The sequence below is a fragment of the Tympanuchus pallidicinctus genome, unplaced genomic scaffold, assembly GCF_026119805.1.
Source record: "Tympanuchus pallidicinctus isolate F22 unplaced genomic scaffold, pur_lepc_1.0 scaffold3, whole genome shotgun sequence".
In the NCBI taxonomy this organism is placed as follows: Eukaryota; Metazoa; Chordata; class Aves; order Galliformes; family Phasianidae; genus Tympanuchus; species Tympanuchus pallidicinctus.
In genome coordinates this window covers 24,904,160-24,927,148 of record NW_026294747.1, presented here as the reverse complement: position 1 = coordinate 24,927,148, position 22,989 = coordinate 24,904,160, and the positions used below count along the sequence as shown (strand labels likewise).

Sequence of the window (22,989 nt, the reverse complement as noted above, 5' to 3'; positions counted from 1 at the left end):
GTGATAGAGAGGGAAAATGATAGGGAGGGGGGTTAGCATGGGTGTCAGTCTGCTGTGAAACTTGTGCCCAGGCCAGGAGCTGTGTGTGGGCTGATTCCTGGTACACACAGCTCATCTCTTCCTTAAGCAGAGAAAAACAGTGACACTTCAAGCTGAGCTCCCCCTGGTCTGGGAACACATTTATGAAGAACTCTTAGCCAATGTGCTAGTCCTGACACTCCTTATGAATTGTTCTACTTATTGTTTCTGCCCTTTGTTACAGATAACGTGTATTTTACAGAGCCATTCATCTGAAGACATAGCCTTAATAATAAAAAAAAAGTAATAGTATTTGATGCTATTGAGGTCAGTTCAACACCTCTCAAATGGGGGCTGGATTCTTCAGGCTACCTCAGAGGGAGCAGCTGGCCAGGGCTGAGATTCATTTGCCATACCTGTTTTCCATGTAGAAAAGGCACCTTTTCACTGGGAGCAGTGAAGTTTCTTAGGGGCCCAGTGCAGAAATTGGGATATTCTGTGTGTGTCAGGATATACCAATCTTAGGCAAAGTGTCTGACTTAGCAAGTTTATTCCCAGGGACAAATTCAAAATTTCTGTGAAAGAAAGTCAAGTTGCCTTCATTTATACACATCGCTCTTCTCCCAGCGTTCCTTAAAAACTGACAGTGCCTGTATGGCAAGAAAAGCCCTCTAAATCTTGATGGTCTTTGACTGGGAAGTCTGAAATCACAAGGTGACATCAATGCTACTTTTGTCTAACAACACTGGTATCTGGACTCTGGCTGACCTTCTGCTCTAGTACTATGCTATGCTGCCAAAGCACTGATACTTTTTTCTCAGCTATTTCCTTGGTTTGCTGGCTTCAAATTGAGTACAACAGAGAAAGTCTAAAGCTCGTTTGTCCCCTTTCAGAACTTCACTAGGGCAACCTCTGAAGAAGGTAATATAGTTAACAAGCTTGACCAACCTCTAGGAATACTCATCCCTAAATGGTGGCCTAAATCATTTTGATCATGAACAGAAGCTTCTTGAACAAACAGGGCATTCAGAAAGGACTGATTTGACTGTATGTGGAAATAGGAATGCAGTTGCTTCAGGATGGGCTGTCCAGCTGCAGAATTGATTACTTCCTCATTACACTCAGATGTGAGGATTGCAGGTCTCGTATTTGACGTGGCTTTGCATGACAGCTTGGCAGAGATATGCGTCACTCTTTCCAGGATATTACAAGTGCAGTGCAAATAGTGAAACACAAGGTTTTCAGACTTCACAACTTCAGAAAGGAATGTTCATTATGTAGCCTGGGCATATGTTTTTTTTCTTTCATTTTCTCCCTTCTTGCTCAATACAAACATTCATCTATACAAAGAGCTCTATTATGGAAAGAAAGACAGTAGTAGCGCAGAATGTGATACTTGACAAACTCCCTATGGGCTGCAGAGAAGGATCAAGTGAAATATTAGCAATGTTTTTATGTATTTGTTTTTCCTGGGATGGGGAAATGGCAGGTGGGCATGCCCTTACTGCGCTACACTTTTAACCCAACATTGCTCTTTATGGATGTTCAGGAGTATTTTCTGGCTATACCTGTTCAAAAAACAGCTTCCTCTCGCTATTGTAGATCTTCTCTGTGATAAACAGAGTTGCTAGTAAAAGAAAACCAGCATATGTTTTACCATACACAGAAATGTCTGCAACAAACAGCAAAAAAAACCAAAACCCTTTGCCATTAGAAATCAGACTACCTTTTGTGATGGAATTTCTTGTGAGCAGAAGGGCCCCCATCTACAACTCCTGTTCAGATGGTAAATCAAAAGTGATCTAAATGAGTGACAATAATTTAATTTTTATGAAGTTCTATCTCTAGTTGTTTTCAATATCTGAGTTCAATTACTTTTTGTAGAAAGGTAAAGTATTAATTCATTTCTTCATTTATGACAAAATATGTGGAAAAGTATGTAAGTTGATACAAGCATCAATGTAAATTTTTTTGAAATTTATTTAACTTTATTATATAAAGACCTAACTGTAATAAGGTTTTGTGCAACTAATTTCTCTCAAAGTCCCCAGAAGTTAGGCATGTTGTAACACTGAACATTTGACTTATGAGTACTTATATCAGTGCAGATTTGCTGCAGGTCACAGCATAAAATTTAACCATTCACTTTACTCACAAACAATTAAAAGAATACTAATAAGTAATGCTCAACAGTAAAAAGAAGGTTAGATCACAGCACATAACTCACTTTGCTGTTACTTTATTTCACTTTCAAACTTAGCAATATTAGTTAAAACATTTCATTAAAACGCCCCAGACAATAATTACACCCTGTCAGCACCACCATGTTTAAATAAAAGAAACCATTATCAATCAAAACTTTAGAAGCTGATAGAAAAATAGGGTCTGTCTGAAAAACAGAGTTTGTCTATCTTCTCACAGATGTAAAAGATCTATTTGCTACTGTTCCACCTGGATTAACTTGTCTTCATTAAACACGGCAGCTAGGCTGCTAGTTCCCAGCTCCTGGAGTGGAGGTTCAGAGTGTCTGCTAAAAAGAGTCAAAAAAGAGCTCTGCAGAATAAAAAAAGAAGGAAGCTAAGGGTCTGGTGGGAAACAAGCTGCACTTGGTACTCAACAGCGTAGTTGTCACCATTTGCTCTCACGCTGTTATTCCCAGAAATCTGTCCTGCAGAGGACGAACAGCAGCAGGTGGGAATGACTGACCAAGCGCTGAGCGGGCTTAATACAAAGTGTAGGGGACAATGTACAAATGCACTACCATGTTCCCTTTAATGGACAAAAATTGTGTCTATCCTTCTCTTTCCCTAAGAATTCACTATGGAAAATATTTCCTTATCGTGTTAATAGAAATAATTTCTGCCTTTTTCATTGCCATCTACTAAGCTCAAATTTCAGCTAGATACCCAAAGCTGACCAGGAAATTGCTAAACTAAATGTAATGGAAGCCACGGCTTAGCAAAAGCTCAAAGACTTGGAGGAGCAGATTTCCAAGGAAGGATGTTGCTTCACCAGGCTAACTTCAACCAATGACATTTAATCATTCAAAAGAGGCCAATTCTTTCCTAACAAATTAATTTTCAAAGTAGCGCTGGCACAAAGAGGGAAGCAGTGCTGTGGAAAACATTTCCATGGGAACCTAGCTGCTGCCCCAAACTGCTACCATTGCCATAGACATACACCTTTTCAGAAGCCAGTTTCCAAGCCATCTCTTGGAGAGAATTCTGCACTCTGAACTGACTGGCACCACTTCTTCAAAGCCTGGTGACCAAATTGTTCAGCTAGCCTGTTGTTTACTTTCCCATGCAGATTGATGAATTCTGCAGGCTCATAAGGACTGGAAATAGGAAGCATCTGCAACCACGGTGGGTGGCTTTCTGAGCTTATTTTTACAAGGCAGCTTTTGCAGGCAGATCTCAGCATCTGGTATATCTACTGATGCTGTTTGTCAAACTGGTGCGGTTCTGCTCTCCTAAAGTGCTCTAAGCTGTGAAAGGTGAGATTTCTAAATCCTTAGATAAAATCCCATGCAAATGAGCCACAACCTCACACAATCAGTTCATGATTTTTTTTTGGTGTAAGTAAAGACTGACTGTACTCTTAAAGCCTAATTGAAGCTAGCCTAGAACAAATACTCCTTAGTTTTCCTCCACAGACAATCATAGCACTATTATTTTGCCAGACAGAAGAGTTATCCAAGTTTAAATCAATGTTCTAAAAGGAAAATTGTAAGAAATGTTACTGTGGGGCTGGGTGGGTGGGAAATATTCCTTGATTTGATTGGATTCAAGTGAACACTTCAAGTCTTTGAGGCTGATTTCTCCTCCACCTCTCAATGAATTATTTGAAGAAGTTGTCCTGTTTCACTTGATGCAAATCTCCCAGTCACTATCAACTCTCAGGGCTAAATTTTCCAGAATCAGTACAGCAGTCTTCGTATCATATGTGAAAACCACTTCTTTTTCTTTCCCACCTAGAAAGGAGAAGAGAATTTACTATATGATTTAGGAATAACCCTTCTGAAACACAGTTATATGTGAATCACTTCAGTTTTTACTTCAGACTGTCTTTGCCACTGCTGGAAAGGACTGGATACAAAACAAATAGGAGTCAAATGTGCCAAGTATATACATAAGAATGTAGCAGAATCAGAATAACTAAATGTAGTAAAACGAAAGTCGGTTCATTACCCTTGGAACAGGCTGTCACTAAAGTGGGCTGTTGTCCAAGACCCATAAATATCACGCGCTCGACCACACACGTGGTACGGTATTGACCGCTCTCATCTGTGCAGCTGAAAAAAAAGAACAGTATTTTGCATCGTTTCTGCCCATCACTAGACGTTCAGTCTTATACTGAGAAAGGACTGCTTCAGTCTTACCCTGAAGATTCCCTAAATCAGTTTCCTTTTTCTCTATTTACCTTTCTCCTGAAACAAGTAAAATTTTTCTGCTGTTATCTGCTAGTATTTGACTGCATAGCAGATTTCATAAAGTCAGAAGGGGACAAAATAGTTTGAGAAGATTTTGTGACACAAAGCATGGCTTTGACAACCAGAAATGTTCTGGATTTCTGTGAAGTGGTAGTGGAAACCCCAAAACACAAATGTAAAGTCAATTCTAACATTTTTCAAGTTAGATGTTTCAGTCTTAAGCTTAATTATCTTTCGTTTTGAAACTACTTTAATTTATATATTTACAAATATAAAAACTCGGATGAAAGTCAGATTTTCATTTTTGGTGGCAAAGGGTTATATTACTCACCTAAACAACTTTTTTTCCCCTGCAACTTCTAGATTTGCAAGTAATTTAGCAACGTGCTTCATTTCTATCCTTAAATTTGAAGATGTTCAGATTTGAAGCATGCTTTTACCTACATTGTTTAAGTAGTCTACAGTTTTGCTTATTCTAAACTATGTAGTTTGAAGACCAACTAACTACTGCATATTTTTGAAACTTAAGAGAATAATGAAATGCCTTTAAGTTCATTATCTATGCACCACATAGCCCTAGGGGCAATAGACTTCACTAGTAAAAGTCTAATATTGGCAGTTACAGGATTCCTTACCAGTAGCTATTGCTATTCTGGGGGCTTCACTAAGCAACACATAAGATTAATATTCCCATATTTTACAAGACATTTCCACTGACAATATGTATGTTGGGTGGCTTCTATCTGCCTCTGTTGCTGTTACCTGGAAGAGAGAATGTTCTTGTGAAAAGTGAATTTCCGGTACAGGAACTGCTTTTTGTGGAGATACTGAAATGAATGTCCATCATCTAGGTAGAGCTCACCTACTGCACAGGCCTGTGAAACACAACAGATGGAGTCCAAGCTATCAGCATCTTCTAGTATTAGACAAAGAAACACAGAACACTGTTTCATTATGTGTTATGCTTCATAGTGAAGGTTGTGAGGTTTCTGTGTGTGTGTGCTTTTTATCTGGTTGTTTTTTTTAGCCACTTGTATCTCCAGAAGATTCAGGGAGACCAGCTCTGAGAGTGCTCTGAAAACTTGGATGTTCTGGTTCTGCAAGTTGATTTAGCTGATAGGTGTCACTTCATTTATTAGAAAGGACACTTGTGGGAACTACTACCTACATTCCAGCAAGTTTGTGCCCTGCCAATTCTCTGCTGCTTCTTCTTCCAAAGCACTGGTGGAGGGCTGAGAAAAGTCAGCAAAATGTTCCACCCATGCTGCGCTCAGACAGTTTCACTCTGAGGGAATACTGGGAGGGAGGAGGGAGCCTCCACTAGCAGAAACTTAATAGAGGGCCACTGGAAGCACCTTCAGGCTTTAGGATAAATGTGGCAAAAGACAACTTTGTAAGGGGAACATGATTTCAGGGTACCTCTGCGTTCAGTGCCACGCGGAGTTCGTAAGAAATATTTGTCATCCATTCAGTGGACTTTCCAGCTGCAGTCTTAAGAGGTATCACAGTGCCCCCTCGCTGGAATATGGGAATCTGCCAAAACAAGGCCAGTGTAGAAACATTCATGTAACTCTGATCATGCAATTTTAACTGGGAACAGGGAAATCTTAAGTTTTTTCTTTGCAAATCTCAGAACTGAACTTTTACTGTAAGCACATAAAGAAAACTATTCAACTAACATACATTCTCCAGTGTTACTGGGATCTTCAGAGTGCCTTGATCTTCCATTCGTTTAAATTTTCTGAAATCATACCAAACCTAGGAAAAATGAAAAAAGAATGAGCAAGAATTTACATGACAAGATCTGTTCCCTTTGCAGAGAGTTCTTTTTTGCTTCATCTCTTACTTTCACTATTCCTAACAACCTAATTCATTTGTAAGAAATATTATATCTTACACATAATTCATGTGTAAGAAATTACATTTACTTTTTAAATTCAATAACCTTGGATAGTAATGAAACTTTATTCTTTCCCTGAGGCAGAAAAATAAACCTATTTTTCTACAGTTTGCATTACATCTTGCATGTTTTAAAGCATCTGGTAGCTCAAAATAATTTTTTTTTTCTTTTTGGTCTAGAAATGCTCTGTTCCAGAATGAGTGTATTTATATTGAAGTGAAAAAATAACAAAAAAGAGCTACATCTGAAATTTCCCATGCATCACTCTTGCCAGCAGGTTTAACTACTTCAGGTGAGCCAGGCACTGAATTCCCACAAAGATCTTGATAAGAAAAATATGTTTCATAGCTTGTTTGGAGAGCCTCATCTATTTTTTTTATATGGAGGAAAAAATCGTTAGTGTCCTCGGGTCCATTAGAGTAGTAACAAAGCTCTGCAGTCTTTCACACTTCCCTTCACTGCTTTCATTTAGGTTTAAACCTCTGGGTTTAAACCTCAAGCTTTCTTTCCCTTCTGAACTTTTTTTGCCGATTCCTTCCGTTCTTTCATTTAGCTGCTGCAGCCAAGTAGTTTGTGTACGAGTGGATCACAGTGCCATCCTGTGGAAAAGGAAGGCTTAGAGTGGCACAGAATGGCTGTGTAGTGGCAGTGCATAGCAGTTATGAGGTGGGGAGCAGGAAGGTTGCTGTATAATATATTTCTGTGAGCTGAAAAGCTGAGCAGCTTTATATCGTCCATACCTCCTTCAACCCTGGAAGTAGCACACTCACAGCCTTGGCCTCTTTGTCCGTGACTGGATATACCAACAAAGCATTTCCTGGAGAAAAGCATAAACATCGCAATAAGTGATCGCTGTGGTGCCTGAGGCCTCATCTCACCAGCAGCAGTCTGCTCTGGTTTTGCGTAGGTTTGCCAGCTTCTTGTATTCATTTTAAGGGATTGCTTGAGCCACATCACGCTCACTTGAGCACCATGTGTTCACTTTGTACTGGAGAAAAAAGGCATGTAAGGAGTTGATGACTGTTCAGGTCTCATTCTGCTACAGCACTGTTACGCAGCAAAGCTGTGCTGCACACCCAGACACACGGGCTTACCTAGCATGTATTCATCTTCCACTCCAAAAGTTTCTAATTTCTCTGGGAACTCTATCCAGAGAGGCCTGAAGAAAGACAGAGAGTGGAATTCAATTAGTTTCTCCTCTCCCACCACCCTGTTCAAGGCCTGCTGGCATTTTTAGGCTCCACTTTTTCCTTCTCTTAAAAGCAATTGAGAATTGAAGATAGAGCAATTTCCTATTCCATGCCTTAAAGTACCACTTTAAGGTGCACTCCAAAGTACCTATGGTTCGGCCGCCTGCAGCCTCACTTTCTTCATTGCTGCCTTCTTCTTTGCAAACTTGCATTACAGATGCCTTCTCTCTAGCAATGCAGAGATGGATGAGCTTTTCTACCAGCAATGCTGACATTTGATGATGTAGTCCCTGAGCAAGTCTTTTCTGCTCTGTTTTGCAGCATGTCTCCTGGTCACACGCTGGAAAACCTGCACTAGTTCAGCTTCAGCCTTTCTCAATAAATAGAAGTGCGATAGTCTTCTAGACACATAATAAATGTGTATAGTTTGTTTTGAGAGATTATGACAGAAAGAGCTCATTCAAGTCAGAGGTGGTCGGCAGCAGCTCTCTGGGGTTTCTCTACAAAGAAGCTTGGCTCACGTGTTACTTATAAACCTCCACTTGTTCACTACAGCCCTGCTGGCCATGTACTAACTGTACATGTACTAACATGTACATGTACATTTTCTACACTGAGAAAAATACCATGCTTCCTCTCTAATTGTGTGCCTATTTCAAAAAGACAGAAGCCTGCTGTCTGCCAGTGTTGTACATCAGGGGCTTCTACATCTACATACATGCAGGCAGATGCCCACACAATAACTATAATGCAAACCACTATAAACTCAAAATACTCAATCTCCTTCAAAAATACCCTTTTAAAACAAACAAACAAAAAAAAACAACAAAAAAAACGTAGAAGTATTTTATTTGCATAATAATGGATAAAGGCAGATGTGCTGGAAAAGGATAACTCTAAGGGCAAATTCAAAGGCACAGTAATATCAAAGAAACTGATGACATTTATCTCTTGCTGAAATGATTTCTGCATTCAGTTCCACTGTGAGATTTTCTTATAAGTTAGCAGCAGAACAAAAGCTGATTTTCTAACTTCATTTCTGTTCTAGACTACTAGATTCTGTACTAGAAGAAAAATGATAAAATATACTACAGAGATAAATAAGCAAGTTATCAATATGAAAAAAAGCTTTTATAACACCAACAATACAGCAATAACAAGTACTTTCATGAGCAGCAAAATTGCCTTTATGTTTTTTGGCCAGCAACTTCAGAGCCTACTAAGCACGGTTTTAAGTGTGGTTTGGAACACCAGACAATGTTGTTTATTATGAGAATTTTGGAGTCCACAGTTCTTTAAAAACATTTTTAAAGACTGTATGTGAGTTAGCGTGTCTGAGGTGTCATTCAGTAAGCATGATATTTAGTTTTCTCTAGTAACCTTATCAAGGCTTGCAGAAAGCAAAATAGAATTTAGACTTCAAACTATTTAAGTAATCACAGATGTATGAGACAGTGATTTAAGTTCCCTCATCTAAGTGGCTTCCTAAGGATAATCACTAGCCTCCTGACTTACGTGCTTACCTCATAACTGGTTCAGCCTCTGTGTGTGCCCGATAGAACAGTGTGTATAAGTATGGCAGGAGGACGTAGCGCTCTCTAATGGCTTCCCTGATGATCTGGGTGTTCTTCTCCCCAAAGAGCCACGGTTCTCGCCGTTTGCTCTTCATGTTAGAATGACCTCTGAAGAAGGGCTGGTAGGCTCCAGCCTGATACCAGCGAACAAGTAATTCTGGTTCTGGATCTCCAATGAACCCTCCCACATCAGCTAGATATTGCGCAGACAAATAAAAATACACATTTTTGGAAATTATTCTGAAGAATTTGAAGTTCTCCTCTAACAAGCATTCCAAGTATATTAATTCATGAATTTCACAGTGTACTTGCGGTTCTGATGTTGGATAGCCGCTTGTCCAATTTAGAGTGGAAAACTGAGGTAACAAATTATCCTTTAATATAAACAGCAAGAGAGTTTTAGGAGGTTTTGAACCTCCAAAGACCGCTACAGTGATGCTACAGACCACCACCTAGAGATCACTGTTCCAAGTCACAAACACTACAGAAAGACTAAGTGGAGAAGTGATGGTGAGAGACAGCTTTTTAGTTTCTGAACCAGATTCATCTGTGAATCTACCTGGAAATGCACTGGACTGTTGAAGCCTGGTGGCACTAGTGGATGTATGGTGAGCAACTTCAGCCAAACACCTTACCTCCACAGAATGAAATCCCTGCCATGCTGATGGTGAGAAGCATTGGAATGGAGATTTTCAAGTAACTCCACTCTGCTGTGTTGTCTCCGGTCCACACTGCCCCTGAAAATACTCAGTTTCAGGATTACATAGGAAAACTGGGTTTACAATTCAGTTTATGCTTGTAGTTTAGCAAAGAAAACAAGAATGGTCATGAACGTCATTGTTCATTGCAATGTATTTTTATAATACATGCATGATCTTGAATTATACAATAAGGTTCATAGTGGTCTGTCACAGGATACAGATTCTTACTGACTTGTATGTGCTTTGCCAACTTTTCCTGAGTTTTTTCAGTTTAATAATTTCCACTCTTCAGATAGTTTCTGTCCTCTTTAGACTTACTATTACATGGCAAGCTGAAGAAAACAAACCACTAGTGAAGGCATGCAGCTAGTCTTTGCTTACCATACTTTTGTGATCCAGCAAAGAAAGATCGTGTGAGAACAAATGGTCTCTCTTTTCCGGAAGAACGTTTTATGAGTCCTTCAGCAGTTGCCATTTGCTGAAAATCATGAATATAAAAATTCGGAGGATGATCTCTATAATTAAGATATTTGCTAAACTACCTTTTTAGCTCATTATATTTAAGAAATGTGTGCTCATAGATAACTGCTATTATTAAACTGATACTTTTCTCCTGGAATAGACTTGAACAACAACAAAAAAGATTAATATTGTGTTGTCACAGCCACTGTGATGTTACAGAGGCATGGATACTGTCATATTGTCTTGTTACCAACCATGGAGAAGTTTATTTCAAATACAGCAATAATTAGTGCGGCAGAGTTTCGTTTCCTGGTGGAGGTTACAGAACACCTGCTACTGTGTAAATAACATCCTTACTACATTACACGTAGTCCACAAAGACAGATAATTGCTGGTCTGTGCCTCCTGATACTCTACCTGGTAGAATCCGTAGAGGTTGTGTAATTCCCGATGCTCCCAGTTGTTGTAGTGCACAGCATCTTTCTGCATTGTTAGCTCTGCCCCTTTGAAAACGGATGGCTCGTTCATGTCATTCCACACAAAGAGGATATTAGTGGACCCCTGTAACAGAGTTGCAAGGTCAAGATGACATGACCACGAGCTACAAGAAAGCATGCCTATTACCCCGTTTGTATTGTCATTGTAATAAGCACAAGAATGCAAGCCCTCTATTAGATGATGGGTTGAAAAAATGACTGCACTCTGTCCATCTACTGCTACAGCTAAGTAAGCAGTTTCAGTGGTGGAATATGGGTTCCAGCTTTCTGACAGTAGATAAGTCCATGGAGAAAATCCTTGTACAGTATTTCAGCTTACCAAGATGCTTTCCTGTATATAATAATATTACAACTACAGAAGCCATCAATTTGCTTAGCCAGCAGTTTCTCTTCTTTCTTTTCCCCATTTTTAGGCTTTCTGGTACATGTAGATCAGTGTAAATAGATACACACCTTGTATGTTTTGAAGGCAAATTGATCTGCATACCATTTTCGCACTTCAGGATTGGTGAAATCCAGATAGTAAGAGGAACCTGTGGATGTAGGAGATTCCAGTTATTTAACTTATTTCAAGATCATGTGTTATCTTTGCATCTAAATGCAGTAGCCTGCAGTTAAGATGCTTTCCACAATGGGCACTGTATGAGAATTGCTGAATCACAGCCTGAACCTCTGATTGATCACCTGAGGTGAGCAATGATTCAGCCTGGGAGCACAGGTGAAGGGGGAGGAGCTTGACTACATTTTCTAGACCCCATTTAAGAGCTGACTACCAGCAGCGATGGATCTCTTTCTAGAGATCCCTCCTTTTGGAATTTTCTAGTGAGCCTAGGACAAAGGTAAGCCCACTATCTATTTGTTTTGGTGTAATAACCTGCTTAGCCACGTTCTCTTGTATATTTCTTAATTATAACACCTGTATATTCATTGATTATACAGACACCAATGATTGTTTCTAGCTCTGAGTAATGGGACTATCTGCAAAGTCAACAGACAGAGCAGAGAAAGGTGTACAGCTAAGCCAATTGGAACATGAATGTACAAAGCCAAAGAAACCACAAAGAACTTGAAATAATAACTACAAAAATAGAAGTATTATGAGAAGTTAATTCTATTTATGATTCTATAAAATTTTTAAAATTAACAGCTCAAAATGAAGAAATGGAGCAGCTTTTTTTTTTTTTTTCTTTTTTTACCTGGCCAACAGATGCCCTCAAAATCTTTTCCATTCCTGTCTTTCACAAAATATCCCTTTTCTTTTCCCTGTGAATACAGGGTATACGTGGGATCAGCTTTAATATGTGGATCTACAATGACGACAAGCTGCCAGAATAAGAAAATAAAATACATGATTAACATCAACTATACTGAGTAAAACAGTAAAATTTCACTTTTGTTAAAAGACAAGCATAGCAACTACCGTGTTTTCACAGTGGTGAAAACTCATGTTAAGTCCAGCACTGGGCTGCTTCTGCAATACGGAGCTTCAAAAGGGTCAAACCTGGCCTCATGCTCAAGGGTAGAGGACAAGCTATGAAATAATACAATGGCATGAGGAGCAGGATTAAAAGAAATGCCCACTGGAAGCATCACCGTACTGCAACACAATCTAATTTGCTTCTGTTATAGTTCCATGGTTTCTAGTATCTGAAATACTTTGGTTAAAGCTGACTGGGGAACCTCACACTGCAATTGAATACCTTCTTCCTTCTTGAGATAATATATACCTTGCGTTTTTTCTTCCTGAGAAGTTCTTGCATTCTCTTGGGGTTCTGGAATTTTTTCTTGTCCCAGGTGAAATATCTCTTGCCATCTGTATGTTCTATGTCCAGCCATATCACGTCATAAGGAATGTCATGTTCATCAAAACCTGCATCAACTGCCTTGACGTCTTGTTCATCTTCATAATTCCACCGGCACTGATGGTAGCCCAGAGAAAAGAGGGGAGGTAGTGCTTGAGTTCCTAGGAAGAGTATATGAATGAAGCCAATACTTTTAATGCTTTTCAGGATTTTACCTACAGACTATGAAAGTTAACTTAAGAGCCATGATTAATATATGTGTCTGGATACAGGGAATTCTTGCCAACACTGTGACTAGAGCGCATTTTTCATATCCAAGAGACTGAACTCTTGAATTAACAATGCTTACAACAGGCTTAACAGCCAGAAGGCTGTAATGATAATGCATGACAGAGAAGGTATTTCTACTTTGATTTCTACTTTGGTGACACTGAAATATCATTGCAGTAAACAATATAATTTTATTCTTCATTTTTTTTCCTAACGTAAAAATATTACAGATGAGTTTAACTGTCATTAATGCAAGCAACTAAATAATCATAGAATTACAGAACATATGCAGTTGGATGGGAGCCACAATCATGAAGTTCAGCTTGAGTACAACAAGTGCCTCAGAAATTCTCTGATGTAAATCTGCTGTAATGATTTGAATTAGTACCTGTCAGTTGTGCAAACTGCTTGAAGATATCAAATGCCGTGGGTCCCATCAGCAGAAAAACATCAATGATTCCACTTTCTGACATCCAGCGCACATCAGTGAGAGGCACTGCCCTCTGCTTAGAAATATCTGCAGCAGATTCGGTGGGTATGTGCTTTAAAGGAAACCAAGGCAAAGCTGAATCACTTGCTATCAAATTGTTGTTCATTGAAAAACCAAAGATGGAAACCCAAAAGATCTTACCACTAACATGTTGTCTGGCAGACATTAGGAGTATGCACTCCAAGTGTATTATACATAATTTACAAATTCTTTATGTTGCATATCAGTTACACAAAATAAAGATGACAGAAAATGGATAATGAGGGGCAAAAGAATTACAATTTTTCTGTGATTAGAGTATAATCTCACAGCATATTTGCTGCAGGATCTTTAGAATCATTCACTAACAAAGAAAACTAATAATTTTAACTATATAATCAAGTGTTGGAATAAAGCAAGATTTTTTCACTATTTCAACTTTAGTAAAAATCATGTATTTGTGCTTCAAGATGTGAGCTTATCTCCTGAACTTCTTGTTTCTTGAAGACCAGCTACATTCTACAGATATATGAGCCTGCTGAGCAGAGACGTGCTAATTTCAATAATTTATAAAATTTATCAAATCCAAAAAGTGGTCAAGTTTTGGTCCACCCTTTTACATTTCTTCTCCAACAGCGCATATTTCTTCTCTCCCTTCTTTTGTACACCTATTAAGTCGTAAGTTCCATAATTTGCCTTTTGAAAGAAATTCTGTTCTTTTCAGTGGTTTAATACAACAAATTCTGTAGTAGGAAGGACAGTAGAAAGAGATCGACAATTTTTCATTAGGGAGCAATAGAAAAATCTCCAACAATGCTGTCATCTTCCTTTTGGCCCTAACTTGTGGTGTTTTTGGTGGTTATTAAATTCTGAGGAAAGTGGGCTAATCTCACCTCAGCTACTGCCTTTGTATTAATCTCTACCAGTGTTTCCGAAGAATTCAGCCAGAAGATCCCCAGAGTTCTGTCAGGTTTGTGTGCTATGAGAAGTGGCACTGAACCATAAATGCCTATCTTGTCGTGTATCTTGTGGCCAAAGATGTCCAAATTATAAAGCCGGTATGCATCACCATCACTAGGACAAACAGACAGATATCTTTGTTAGATATAAGCATCCTTCACTAAGCCAATTTTAGCTCTACTATACTTCCAACGAACACAGTGAGCATGCTGTATTATAGTCTTATGTTTAGCACCCAGGGCACAAATGTGGACAGCCTAGAATGCAACATCTTTGCCTCTACCTATCTGAACCGAGTAATATTATTGCTATTGAGACTACTGCTATTTTGATCCAAGTCCTAAAAAACTGAATTCTGAATTCTGTCCTCCATGGAGTTGCTCCTTTAAGAGTTATGCCTTTTTTTTTTATTGCATGGTTAGTCATGTTTAAGCAGAAAAAATTGAGAGAGAACAGAAGAGATCATTTATTAAGTTGAAGAACATAAAGCTGAGCAACTTACTCCCTATGGAAAGTCTGTGATTCAGTTTGCTCTATCATTAAACTAAAACACACGTGATACAATATACTTGTATAAATATATGCAATGTTGCATAAAATACAAAATATTTAATACAAAATTGTTTGCAGTAAATTATTGAGACAGTGTTGCAATTCCCCTCTACAGTAATGAAATCTGCCATATTTACCTTGTGTTTTTGAGAAGAAGTGATTCTGTATGTTGTGGTATTCCATAAAGATGGTCAAATCCGTGTAAAGAGAAGTCCATGCCTACAGAACTAGGACCTGTGATAACAACATTAAAACAGAAGAGTACAGAGTTCCATTCTCAGACTTTGCTGAAAGCAACAAAGCAGAACAACCTAATTGAAAAAATGAAAAAATAAGCAAGTTTTAACAATTAGCTATGTCAAACTTGCTTTCAGCTTCTTTTGTTATAACTTATGTACTGCAGAGGTAATCTTTTCAATATTCTTCCAGTTTTTATTTGCTTAAGAAGATGAATTGCCTTTATAGGAAAGAAAAAAAAACCAAAACAACAGAAAAACAAACATGTAATAGTGGATAACTCCTTTACTGTGTAGTAATACTACTTAAAATTATCTCATTTCTACCCCAGTACTTGCAAGGCAAGCTTAGTGGCACAATGGTGCAGCAAAATGAATGCTAGAATAGCTTTTCTAATACTCTTCTCTTCAGCTTCAGCCAGAGGAGTAGCATAGAGGAGAGCTGCTGCCAATGATATCATCGTGTCATGTTACTCAATCCAGAGGAAATTCTGGGAGGTGACTAGAGAATGTCTAGACTGACAAGCAGTGGCTTCAGTATCAGTGTTTCACCACAGGGACCTCACTCTTCCATTACTGAGAAGGAGCACAATCATGACGCTGGCCTAATATATCAGATACAGCATGAACAACAAGGATGACAGTCTCCTGCCTTTAATGTCTCAACTGTGAAGAAGCCCTTGTCACTATAAGAAAGCTTCCCTCTGCATACTGCAGTTGCTGGGCAGTGCCATTTGCTATAGAAAGCAGCACAACAGAAATAACTAACAGACAAAGCAAACCAAATTAGTTAATGCAACAGGACAGACAGAAAAAAGGCCATGGGTTTTCATAAACTATAATTTAAATGGCATCTGAGCTACTGACTGGCAGATATTAATACCCTTCTTAGTATCCCTTAGCCCTGCTCAGCATTTTCCTTTTTAGTTCTTTTTAGAGGTTCTCTGTGAAAATTATTGCTTACCTATCGTGATTTGTGAATAAACAAGTGAAATCAATGTTATGTGATAATGCATTAAAAAAAAAGACAAACAACAACATATAGTATACTACGTAGTAGTTGGCTGCTGTCAGAAACAGCACAGAGTTAGCTGATGAAATGGGTCACATTTAACCTGCTTCCTCCTCAACAGGAATCTAATGAACACTTTCAGTTCTTTTGTCAAATATGTTATCCACTGACACAATATAGGCAAGTTAAAAGGAGTGAGGAAGACACTGACAAATGTTAAGTAACTAAGCAGTGATATGAATGTACAGAGGCAAGTACAAAGCAGTAAAACTGTTTTCAGAACTACGCTGAGACTTACCATGAGCTTTGATGTCTAAGAAACTGCCAAATTTCTCTTGCCAGAGACCTAGATCCTCCTGATTATCCTGCATAAACAGAAATAGCTAAGCCTGTAAGTGCAACTGCTCTCACCATGTATTAAGAAAAATATCTTCATTCAGATGAGATTCACACATTATTAACTGTTGTTTTTTGTAGGTGTTTGTTGACTTTTTTTCTTTTCTTTCTTTCCCTTTTTTTTTTTTTTTTTTGTTTCCAAATGGGGCTAAAACAAGTAAATGCAAAATGCAATTTATATTCTGCTGCAGCAGTGTGTCTCCCCCAAAGCAAAATCACTCTTTGGCAGAGTCCAGACTTCGGAGCAAACATACTGAAAGCAGCACAGCTCCTCCCACTTTTAACTAGATAGTGCAGTAAGCAGCCATCTGTTCTACAGGAGGCTAAAATTACATCATAGGCATAACTCAGCCTCCTGAGAAAACTGGTATGTGCTATATGTACTGCCAGGATTGGTCTTTTCCACAATGAATCCTACAACAGTACTAAGCATGGATGTACATGCAGGTGTATCTTTGGACTGCTACAGAACAGGTCTTTTTCTTTTGAAATGCTCTTTAAAAGGAAAAGAGATCTTTAAAATGACCAAATACTACCATGAACTTCCCTGTACTTTGAATTAAATGACCAAGAACAAAAGAGCAAGAATTATCTAAATAAAAAGGCCACAGAAAGACGTTTTAAAGCCTAACTGGTGTCTCTTATTGCCCTGGTAAAAGCACATGAACTTTAATTCAACTACGGATTTGAAAAATATCTCTGTCTTAAATACCAGGTCCTGAATTTCTGAATTTCACTAAGCAAAAGTTACATCAGATACATCTCATAAAGGAATAGTCGACGTTGGGGGCCTTCGGTCACAACCACATCGCATGTGAATGAATGGCCCAAAAGTCCAAAAAGCAGTGGCTGGCCCTTAGTTTGGCTGTCTGTGACTTTCTGAGAAAAAAATCATAAAATGTGATTCTATTTACTCAGTTACCTCTTCTACACAATACTAACGCTGGAATTGGAGTAAGTGTGGGTTACCTTAGAGGAATCACCTGCTGCCTCCTCATTTTCTGTGGTAGGGTTTCTAGTGAAAACAAATATATAATCAGTTTATTCTTAACATATGGAAAGATTTCAAACAAAATTCACATATCGTTATGTATTGCCTTAAATATTATATAGATGTTTTACAATCATTGAATCATGTAGGTTGGAAAAGACCTTCAAGATTGTCAAGTCCAACCACCAACCTGACCTACCAAGCTGCTATCACTAAACAGTGTCCCTTAATGCCACATTTACACATCTCTTAAATACCTCCAGGGAAGGGGGGCTCTACCACTTTCCTGGGCAGCCTGTTTCAATGCTTGATGACCTTTTCTATGAAAAAAATCTTCCTAAAGTCCAATATAAACCTTCCTTGGCTCAACTTGAGATTGTTTCCTTATGTCTTGAGGCGCTGAACTATACTGAAAACTGAGGTTATACTTGAGAACTTCAATTGGCAAATTATTTTAATATTCAGTGTCTTAAAATAACCTTAACTCCATGCCTGAATTAAGTTCATCCTTTTGGCTTTCACATTTGCTTCTACCTGTGCCAGCATTTTACTCACCTAGAAGATCCTCATGTCTTTATTCTTAATTAGTGGTTCTATGTTAATTAAAATTTTTGAAATGATTCTTACTATGAGAAAAGCACTTACTATGCTTTTTTCCTAGCCATGTAATATTCTGCACTGTAGCTTCTCAGCCTTCCAGAATTTTGCAGTGGGACTGACCTGAAAGCTCTTGCAGCTGCATGGAAGGTGTTAATTCAAACAGAACTTACTTGACGAGCTTATAAGGTGAATAAATCTTAGCTAAAGAATAAGTTTAGTCATAAGTGGAGGTAAAACTAAGAATGTTACACTATCACTGCTCACTATCAAGAAAAACAAGGGGAACAAGACACCAGTTTATTACAGAATTGGCAAATAAAGGTGGTTAGCATGAGCATCTGGCTTCTGTGACAGATCCAAACAGTTTGCATTTAATTCCTTTTTTAAGGCTTCACTAGCATACTTACTGGTATTTAGTAAATGAGAATATAAATTTCAACGCATGAGAGCTTGTGTTGTAGAAATTTCAATTCCCATTGGATTGTTTACGTTCAACTACAGTGAAATTAGTATATGGAGGATAAAAAAATACTGTACCTATCACTGGGAGGTGGTTGTAGGTGCTCAAAATATAACAACCCATTGGAATTCATGCTCAGAACAGTCTCATCCTTGAACTGTAGCTCAACCTGCAAGGGGTTTGCTGTGAGTCGAAGCTTGTAGTCCTCATTAACACTTGTCAACACCAAAACACCTTCCTCCTTCTGGGACATAGAGAGTCTGGCAAATGAAAAGCAACAACAGCTTTATATGAACCAGCAGCACATGAAATCCACTGTAGCTAAATAACAGTTTGAAATACAAAATGAGCGGAGACTATCTCTGTACATTACAAAAACCTCAAGGCTTGAGTTGAGGTGAAGAACCCCAGAAATAAGTGCTGTGTTCAGGCTTCACTGCACAGTGCAGCAGGTGACTAGAGAACAACCATGAAAATTACCCATAGTTTGCATTTCTTTCACATTTGCATGTAATGCATTTGGTACAAATAATGCAACATAATAAGCAGGCTATTTTTTCACTATGTCAAATAGTCTGAAGTTTTTCATATGTATGACTAAACTTTCACCTCTGTATCTAGCATGATTTTTTGAATGTAACCACACACATTTTTATTTTCTCTTCCTGTAACAATATTATATCACAGAGAAACAGCTGTACTGTAGCACAGATAAGAGAAAACAACTTTGCAAATAAAACTGTAAGTTACTAAGGTGCTAAATCACCTTCCCATCACTTACTTCTGGGTGGCAGGTTCCTTTACAAGAACATCAGGAACTTCGTATCTTGCTCTGAGAGGAGCTGCCTCATTAATTTTAAGCCTAAAAATATTGCCTTCTATTTTGTAGATTTCCACTTGTAGAAGAACCTGGGAGCAAAAACACAGATAAACTGGAAGTGATAAAAAAAAATCAACTTACTTTTCAACTCAACATCATCAGATACTTATTGTCTGGAAAAAAATCCGCATGCCTGCTATCTGCTTTCTTTTCTTTAGCATTACAAAGCAACTATTACCATCCATCTGAATTCACACCAGCCAAATCTGCTTTACTGCTTTGAAGACATAACTCTTTTTTTAAGTTGAGTCTTTATTTTCAAGTCTCTCATGCCTAGCATTATGTAGCTCTCTCCACAGGCAGCAATGAAAACAGGGATGGTAAACACTAATGTTGAAGTATGGATAATTTTACTACTGTGCTACTAACGTAAGTAGCAGGGAACTACTGAGATGTGGGCTTTCTGCAAAAGCATCAGTGATCGGTGTTCATTGGTACTCACAGTGGTACTCACACTGATGAACCACATCAAAAAGACAACTGAAGAAAGCAGATGATACTGACCTACTCATCAAGATGTGAAACTTGCTATTTTACACTTCTTGGAAGTGTAAAGTCACTTTGTTCTAGTTCATACAAAATGACTTTTTTTTTTTTTCTTTTTTTCCCCACCTGTGGGGAATCTCTGTAGTCAAATGTTTTTTTCTGTGGATTCCCACCTCTCCCCTGTTTTTTCATTTTCTGAATCTTTTCTCCTCCAAGACACAAAATTGGCTTAAGAATTTTGGCCTGGTATCTTTTCCTTTCACCTGGAAGATGATCAGCATCACTGTCTTCAGAGGCATGCTTTTTGCACAGTCTCAAGTTGACAAATGAATACTGAACAGCAAGGACATTTTTAGGCTAATGCTTTGCATCGTTATGCAACTAGCACTGAAATCTCTCAAAACCTTCTGCAAATATTATCAGACCTACTGATGATAATCACTCCTTGTTCTGTGTGCACCCTCTTATACCAGGTGAGATCTCACCTTATTCTCCTCATGAGTAATTTGGAATTTAACATTCTCATCACTTAATGAGACTGTATCCAACAGCGCTCGATACAAGGATTTTCCAGGACGAAGAAGTTTCTGACGTCTGTCAAGACAGAAAATTATTTTCAGTCTCCCTAATTGTTGTGGCTTCTATCACACATAGGAATGTAATATTAAAAATGTGTAATTAATAAATGTCTCAATTTTTTTTCAAACAATTATTATCAGGAATAAAAAGGAATATAATTCTAAGCACACATTGGTGTATATGAATGATATGTAGAATAGTGGGATTTGGTCATTCATCGTAATCCCCCTATGTTATTTTTTTTTAAATAATAACAGGCTTAATTCAAGTAACCAAATTCTCAGCTGCCCGATTGCTTTCCACTTTCTCCAGTAACTCAGAAATTTCAGCTGAATAATCCATTTTTTATTTTCTGTCATACACCACTGCTTGGTATCCAACTCTCCAGAGAACAGCTTCTACATTATATAGAGATTAAGCAACACATTTGTAAACTCGTGGATATACAGCGAAGAGAATACTTTTCAATGGATACTCCCGGACCTACAAACCTGAGGTTATCTTTTTCACAAGACCCTGTGCTTGAGCTGTGAAACTAAGAGCTGGGACAGAAGGAGGGGAGTGGCCAAGGGGCTGCTGCTGAGTTTTGACTGCGCTTTCACAGAATCACAGAATAGCCGGGGTTGGAAGGGACATCAAGGATCATGAATCTCCAACCCCCCTGCTACATGCAGGGCCACCAACCTCCCCATTTAATATTAGACCTGGCTGCCCAGGATCCCATTCAGTCTTTTGGTCTTTATTATGTTGTTAGGACAGAGACCCTGAAACAAAGTCTCCATCAGCTGTTTGGAGGATTCTCCTTGCTGAGTCAGATCTTATGAAGACAATCTGAAAATCTTTAAAGGAATGCTTCTTTATCAATAACTGGACTTGGTTCCCTTGCAAGCAGACAATGCACAAATGTGAGCAACCACATAAAATTTTTATTTTAAAAGTAGAGCAAACATAAGATCTGAGGCTTGATAATATGTGGCAACTTCCTGTTGAGAAATGGGGTGTCTTAAAGTCAAAATGGTGACAGACTAGAGGGCTGATGTGAAAGGAGGAGACTTGCTCCCAAGGGCAAAATGCTATTTGGGGTTTCACAGCATAATTTCCTGCAGAACAGGAATGAGTATTTGAAACTGTAACCAGTACAACAGTGGCTAATTGCTGTATTACTGGGCATTACTATTACTCTTTTTATCCAGGCAATACTGGATAGAAGACAATAGAGGTGAGATTCCACTTTTTAAAATATGCTGAATAGCACATGCTGACAGGTGAGTGGCACAGTAAGGTACATCCTGAAAGTAGCACACTTGCTGTGATTAAAAGCTGATGTGAAACTATTTCCTATAACTTTAAACACTGACAGTTTACAAAAACCTATACTACAGTTCTTCTCTTTACCTGTAGAAAGCAATCTGGTTGCACTCCTTAAAGTTGCTTTTGTCCACAGCTTCATCTTGAATGCTGGAAAGAGCAGATAATATTTAAATGTGACACATCAGCTGATGGGTGTCCTCAAGAGCAGTGGGGATTAAGCAGAGCTCAGACAACTGTGACATAAAACATGCTGGACTTTGAACTGCTGTGTTTGGATATGGGAAGAATTTTTACTCGTTTAGTTCAGTACTATAGCACTTCCTTTTAAACCTGAGTAATTCTGACAAACAATTGAATCTGTGAGTAACAGGGCTGAATTCTCACACAAGTGAATTCTTAGGGCTTTTCATTTTTTTGCAAGTTTTGTATCTACAGCCCTTATAGTTCAACAAGCTCCTGTACTAAGAATGGGGAATCAGACAGGACTGGCAGAAAAGCAGAAAGCCTGCAGCCCTTTTTTCCCTGCAGAGGGCCTGATGAGGGAGGGAGGCTGCAGATGGCTCTGTATTACTTCCAGAGAACTTCTGGCCGATTAGAAAACAGAAAATTGTTGGCTTGCCTGAAATAATGGACTGTCATCAGAGCATTTCCCCCGGCATATTGAGTTCTGCCTCACACGGAAGAGAGTAAGGCTTTAGTACCAACGGATACAGAGCAGAAGCTCGTAAAATACTTACTGATGAAATACGTACAAAAATACCCACAGATGACAGCCATGACGACTTAGTCACAAGCGAACTAAACTTCAACATACCCGGGTCACCGCACAGTCCTCACGGCGACCACCCACCCCAGCAATGCTGCCCTTCCTCCTGCCGCACGCGTCCGTGCGCCCGGGGATAGCACTGGCCCGGCGGCCGCAGGCCTGCCTTTACCCTGGCCGGCTCCGGGCCATTCTTGGGGCCGGGCTCGCCGCCGCTATCTACCCCGGTGCGCAGCCGACCGGCACGGCGGGGAGCGAGGGGAGGCCGGGCCGAGGAGCCGTTACCAGGCGGCGTTACCTGGCTTCCCCCTGCGCGGCCGCCTCCATCGCGGCGCCGGGCCTTTCCGCGGCAGCGCGGCGCCGCAGTCACAGAGCGAACCGCCGGGCGGCGGCGGCGGGGGGGCACCCGGGCCCAGGCGAGCAGCGGCTCCGCCCCCGCCGCCCCACG

At 39.2% G+C, this 22,989-nt stretch overlaps 1 protein-coding gene across 1 annotated transcript; it reads right to left on the bottom strand.

Moving 5' to 3' along the window:
* Window positions 1–2,241: 2,241 nt before the first annotated feature.
* On the bottom strand, window positions 2,242–22,975 carry GANC (glucosidase alpha, neutral C). Its single transcript, XM_052696975.1, has 24 exons — window positions 22,840–22,975; window positions 21,863–21,925; window positions 20,374–20,482; window positions 19,304–19,431; window positions 18,600–18,782; window positions 17,441–17,486; window positions 16,374–16,440; window positions 14,965–15,061; window positions 14,209–14,389; window positions 13,235–13,388; window positions 12,502–12,737; window positions 11,971–12,097; window positions 11,228–11,307; window positions 10,695–10,838; window positions 10,197–10,293; window positions 9,750–9,851; window positions 9,064–9,307; window positions 7,445–7,509; window positions 7,091–7,167; window positions 6,134–6,208; window positions 5,870–5,983; window positions 5,213–5,325; window positions 4,209–4,312; window positions 2,242–3,991 (listed from the first exon to the last, which is right to left on the bottom strand). Exons 1-24 carry the CDS (start codon window positions 22,866–22,868, stop codon window positions 3,882–3,884), a joined length of 2,745 nt encoding a protein of 914 aa, XP_052552935.1. The 5' UTR covers window positions 22,869–22,975; the 3' UTR covers window positions 2,242–3,881.
* Window positions 22,976–22,989: the final 14 nt, after the last annotated feature.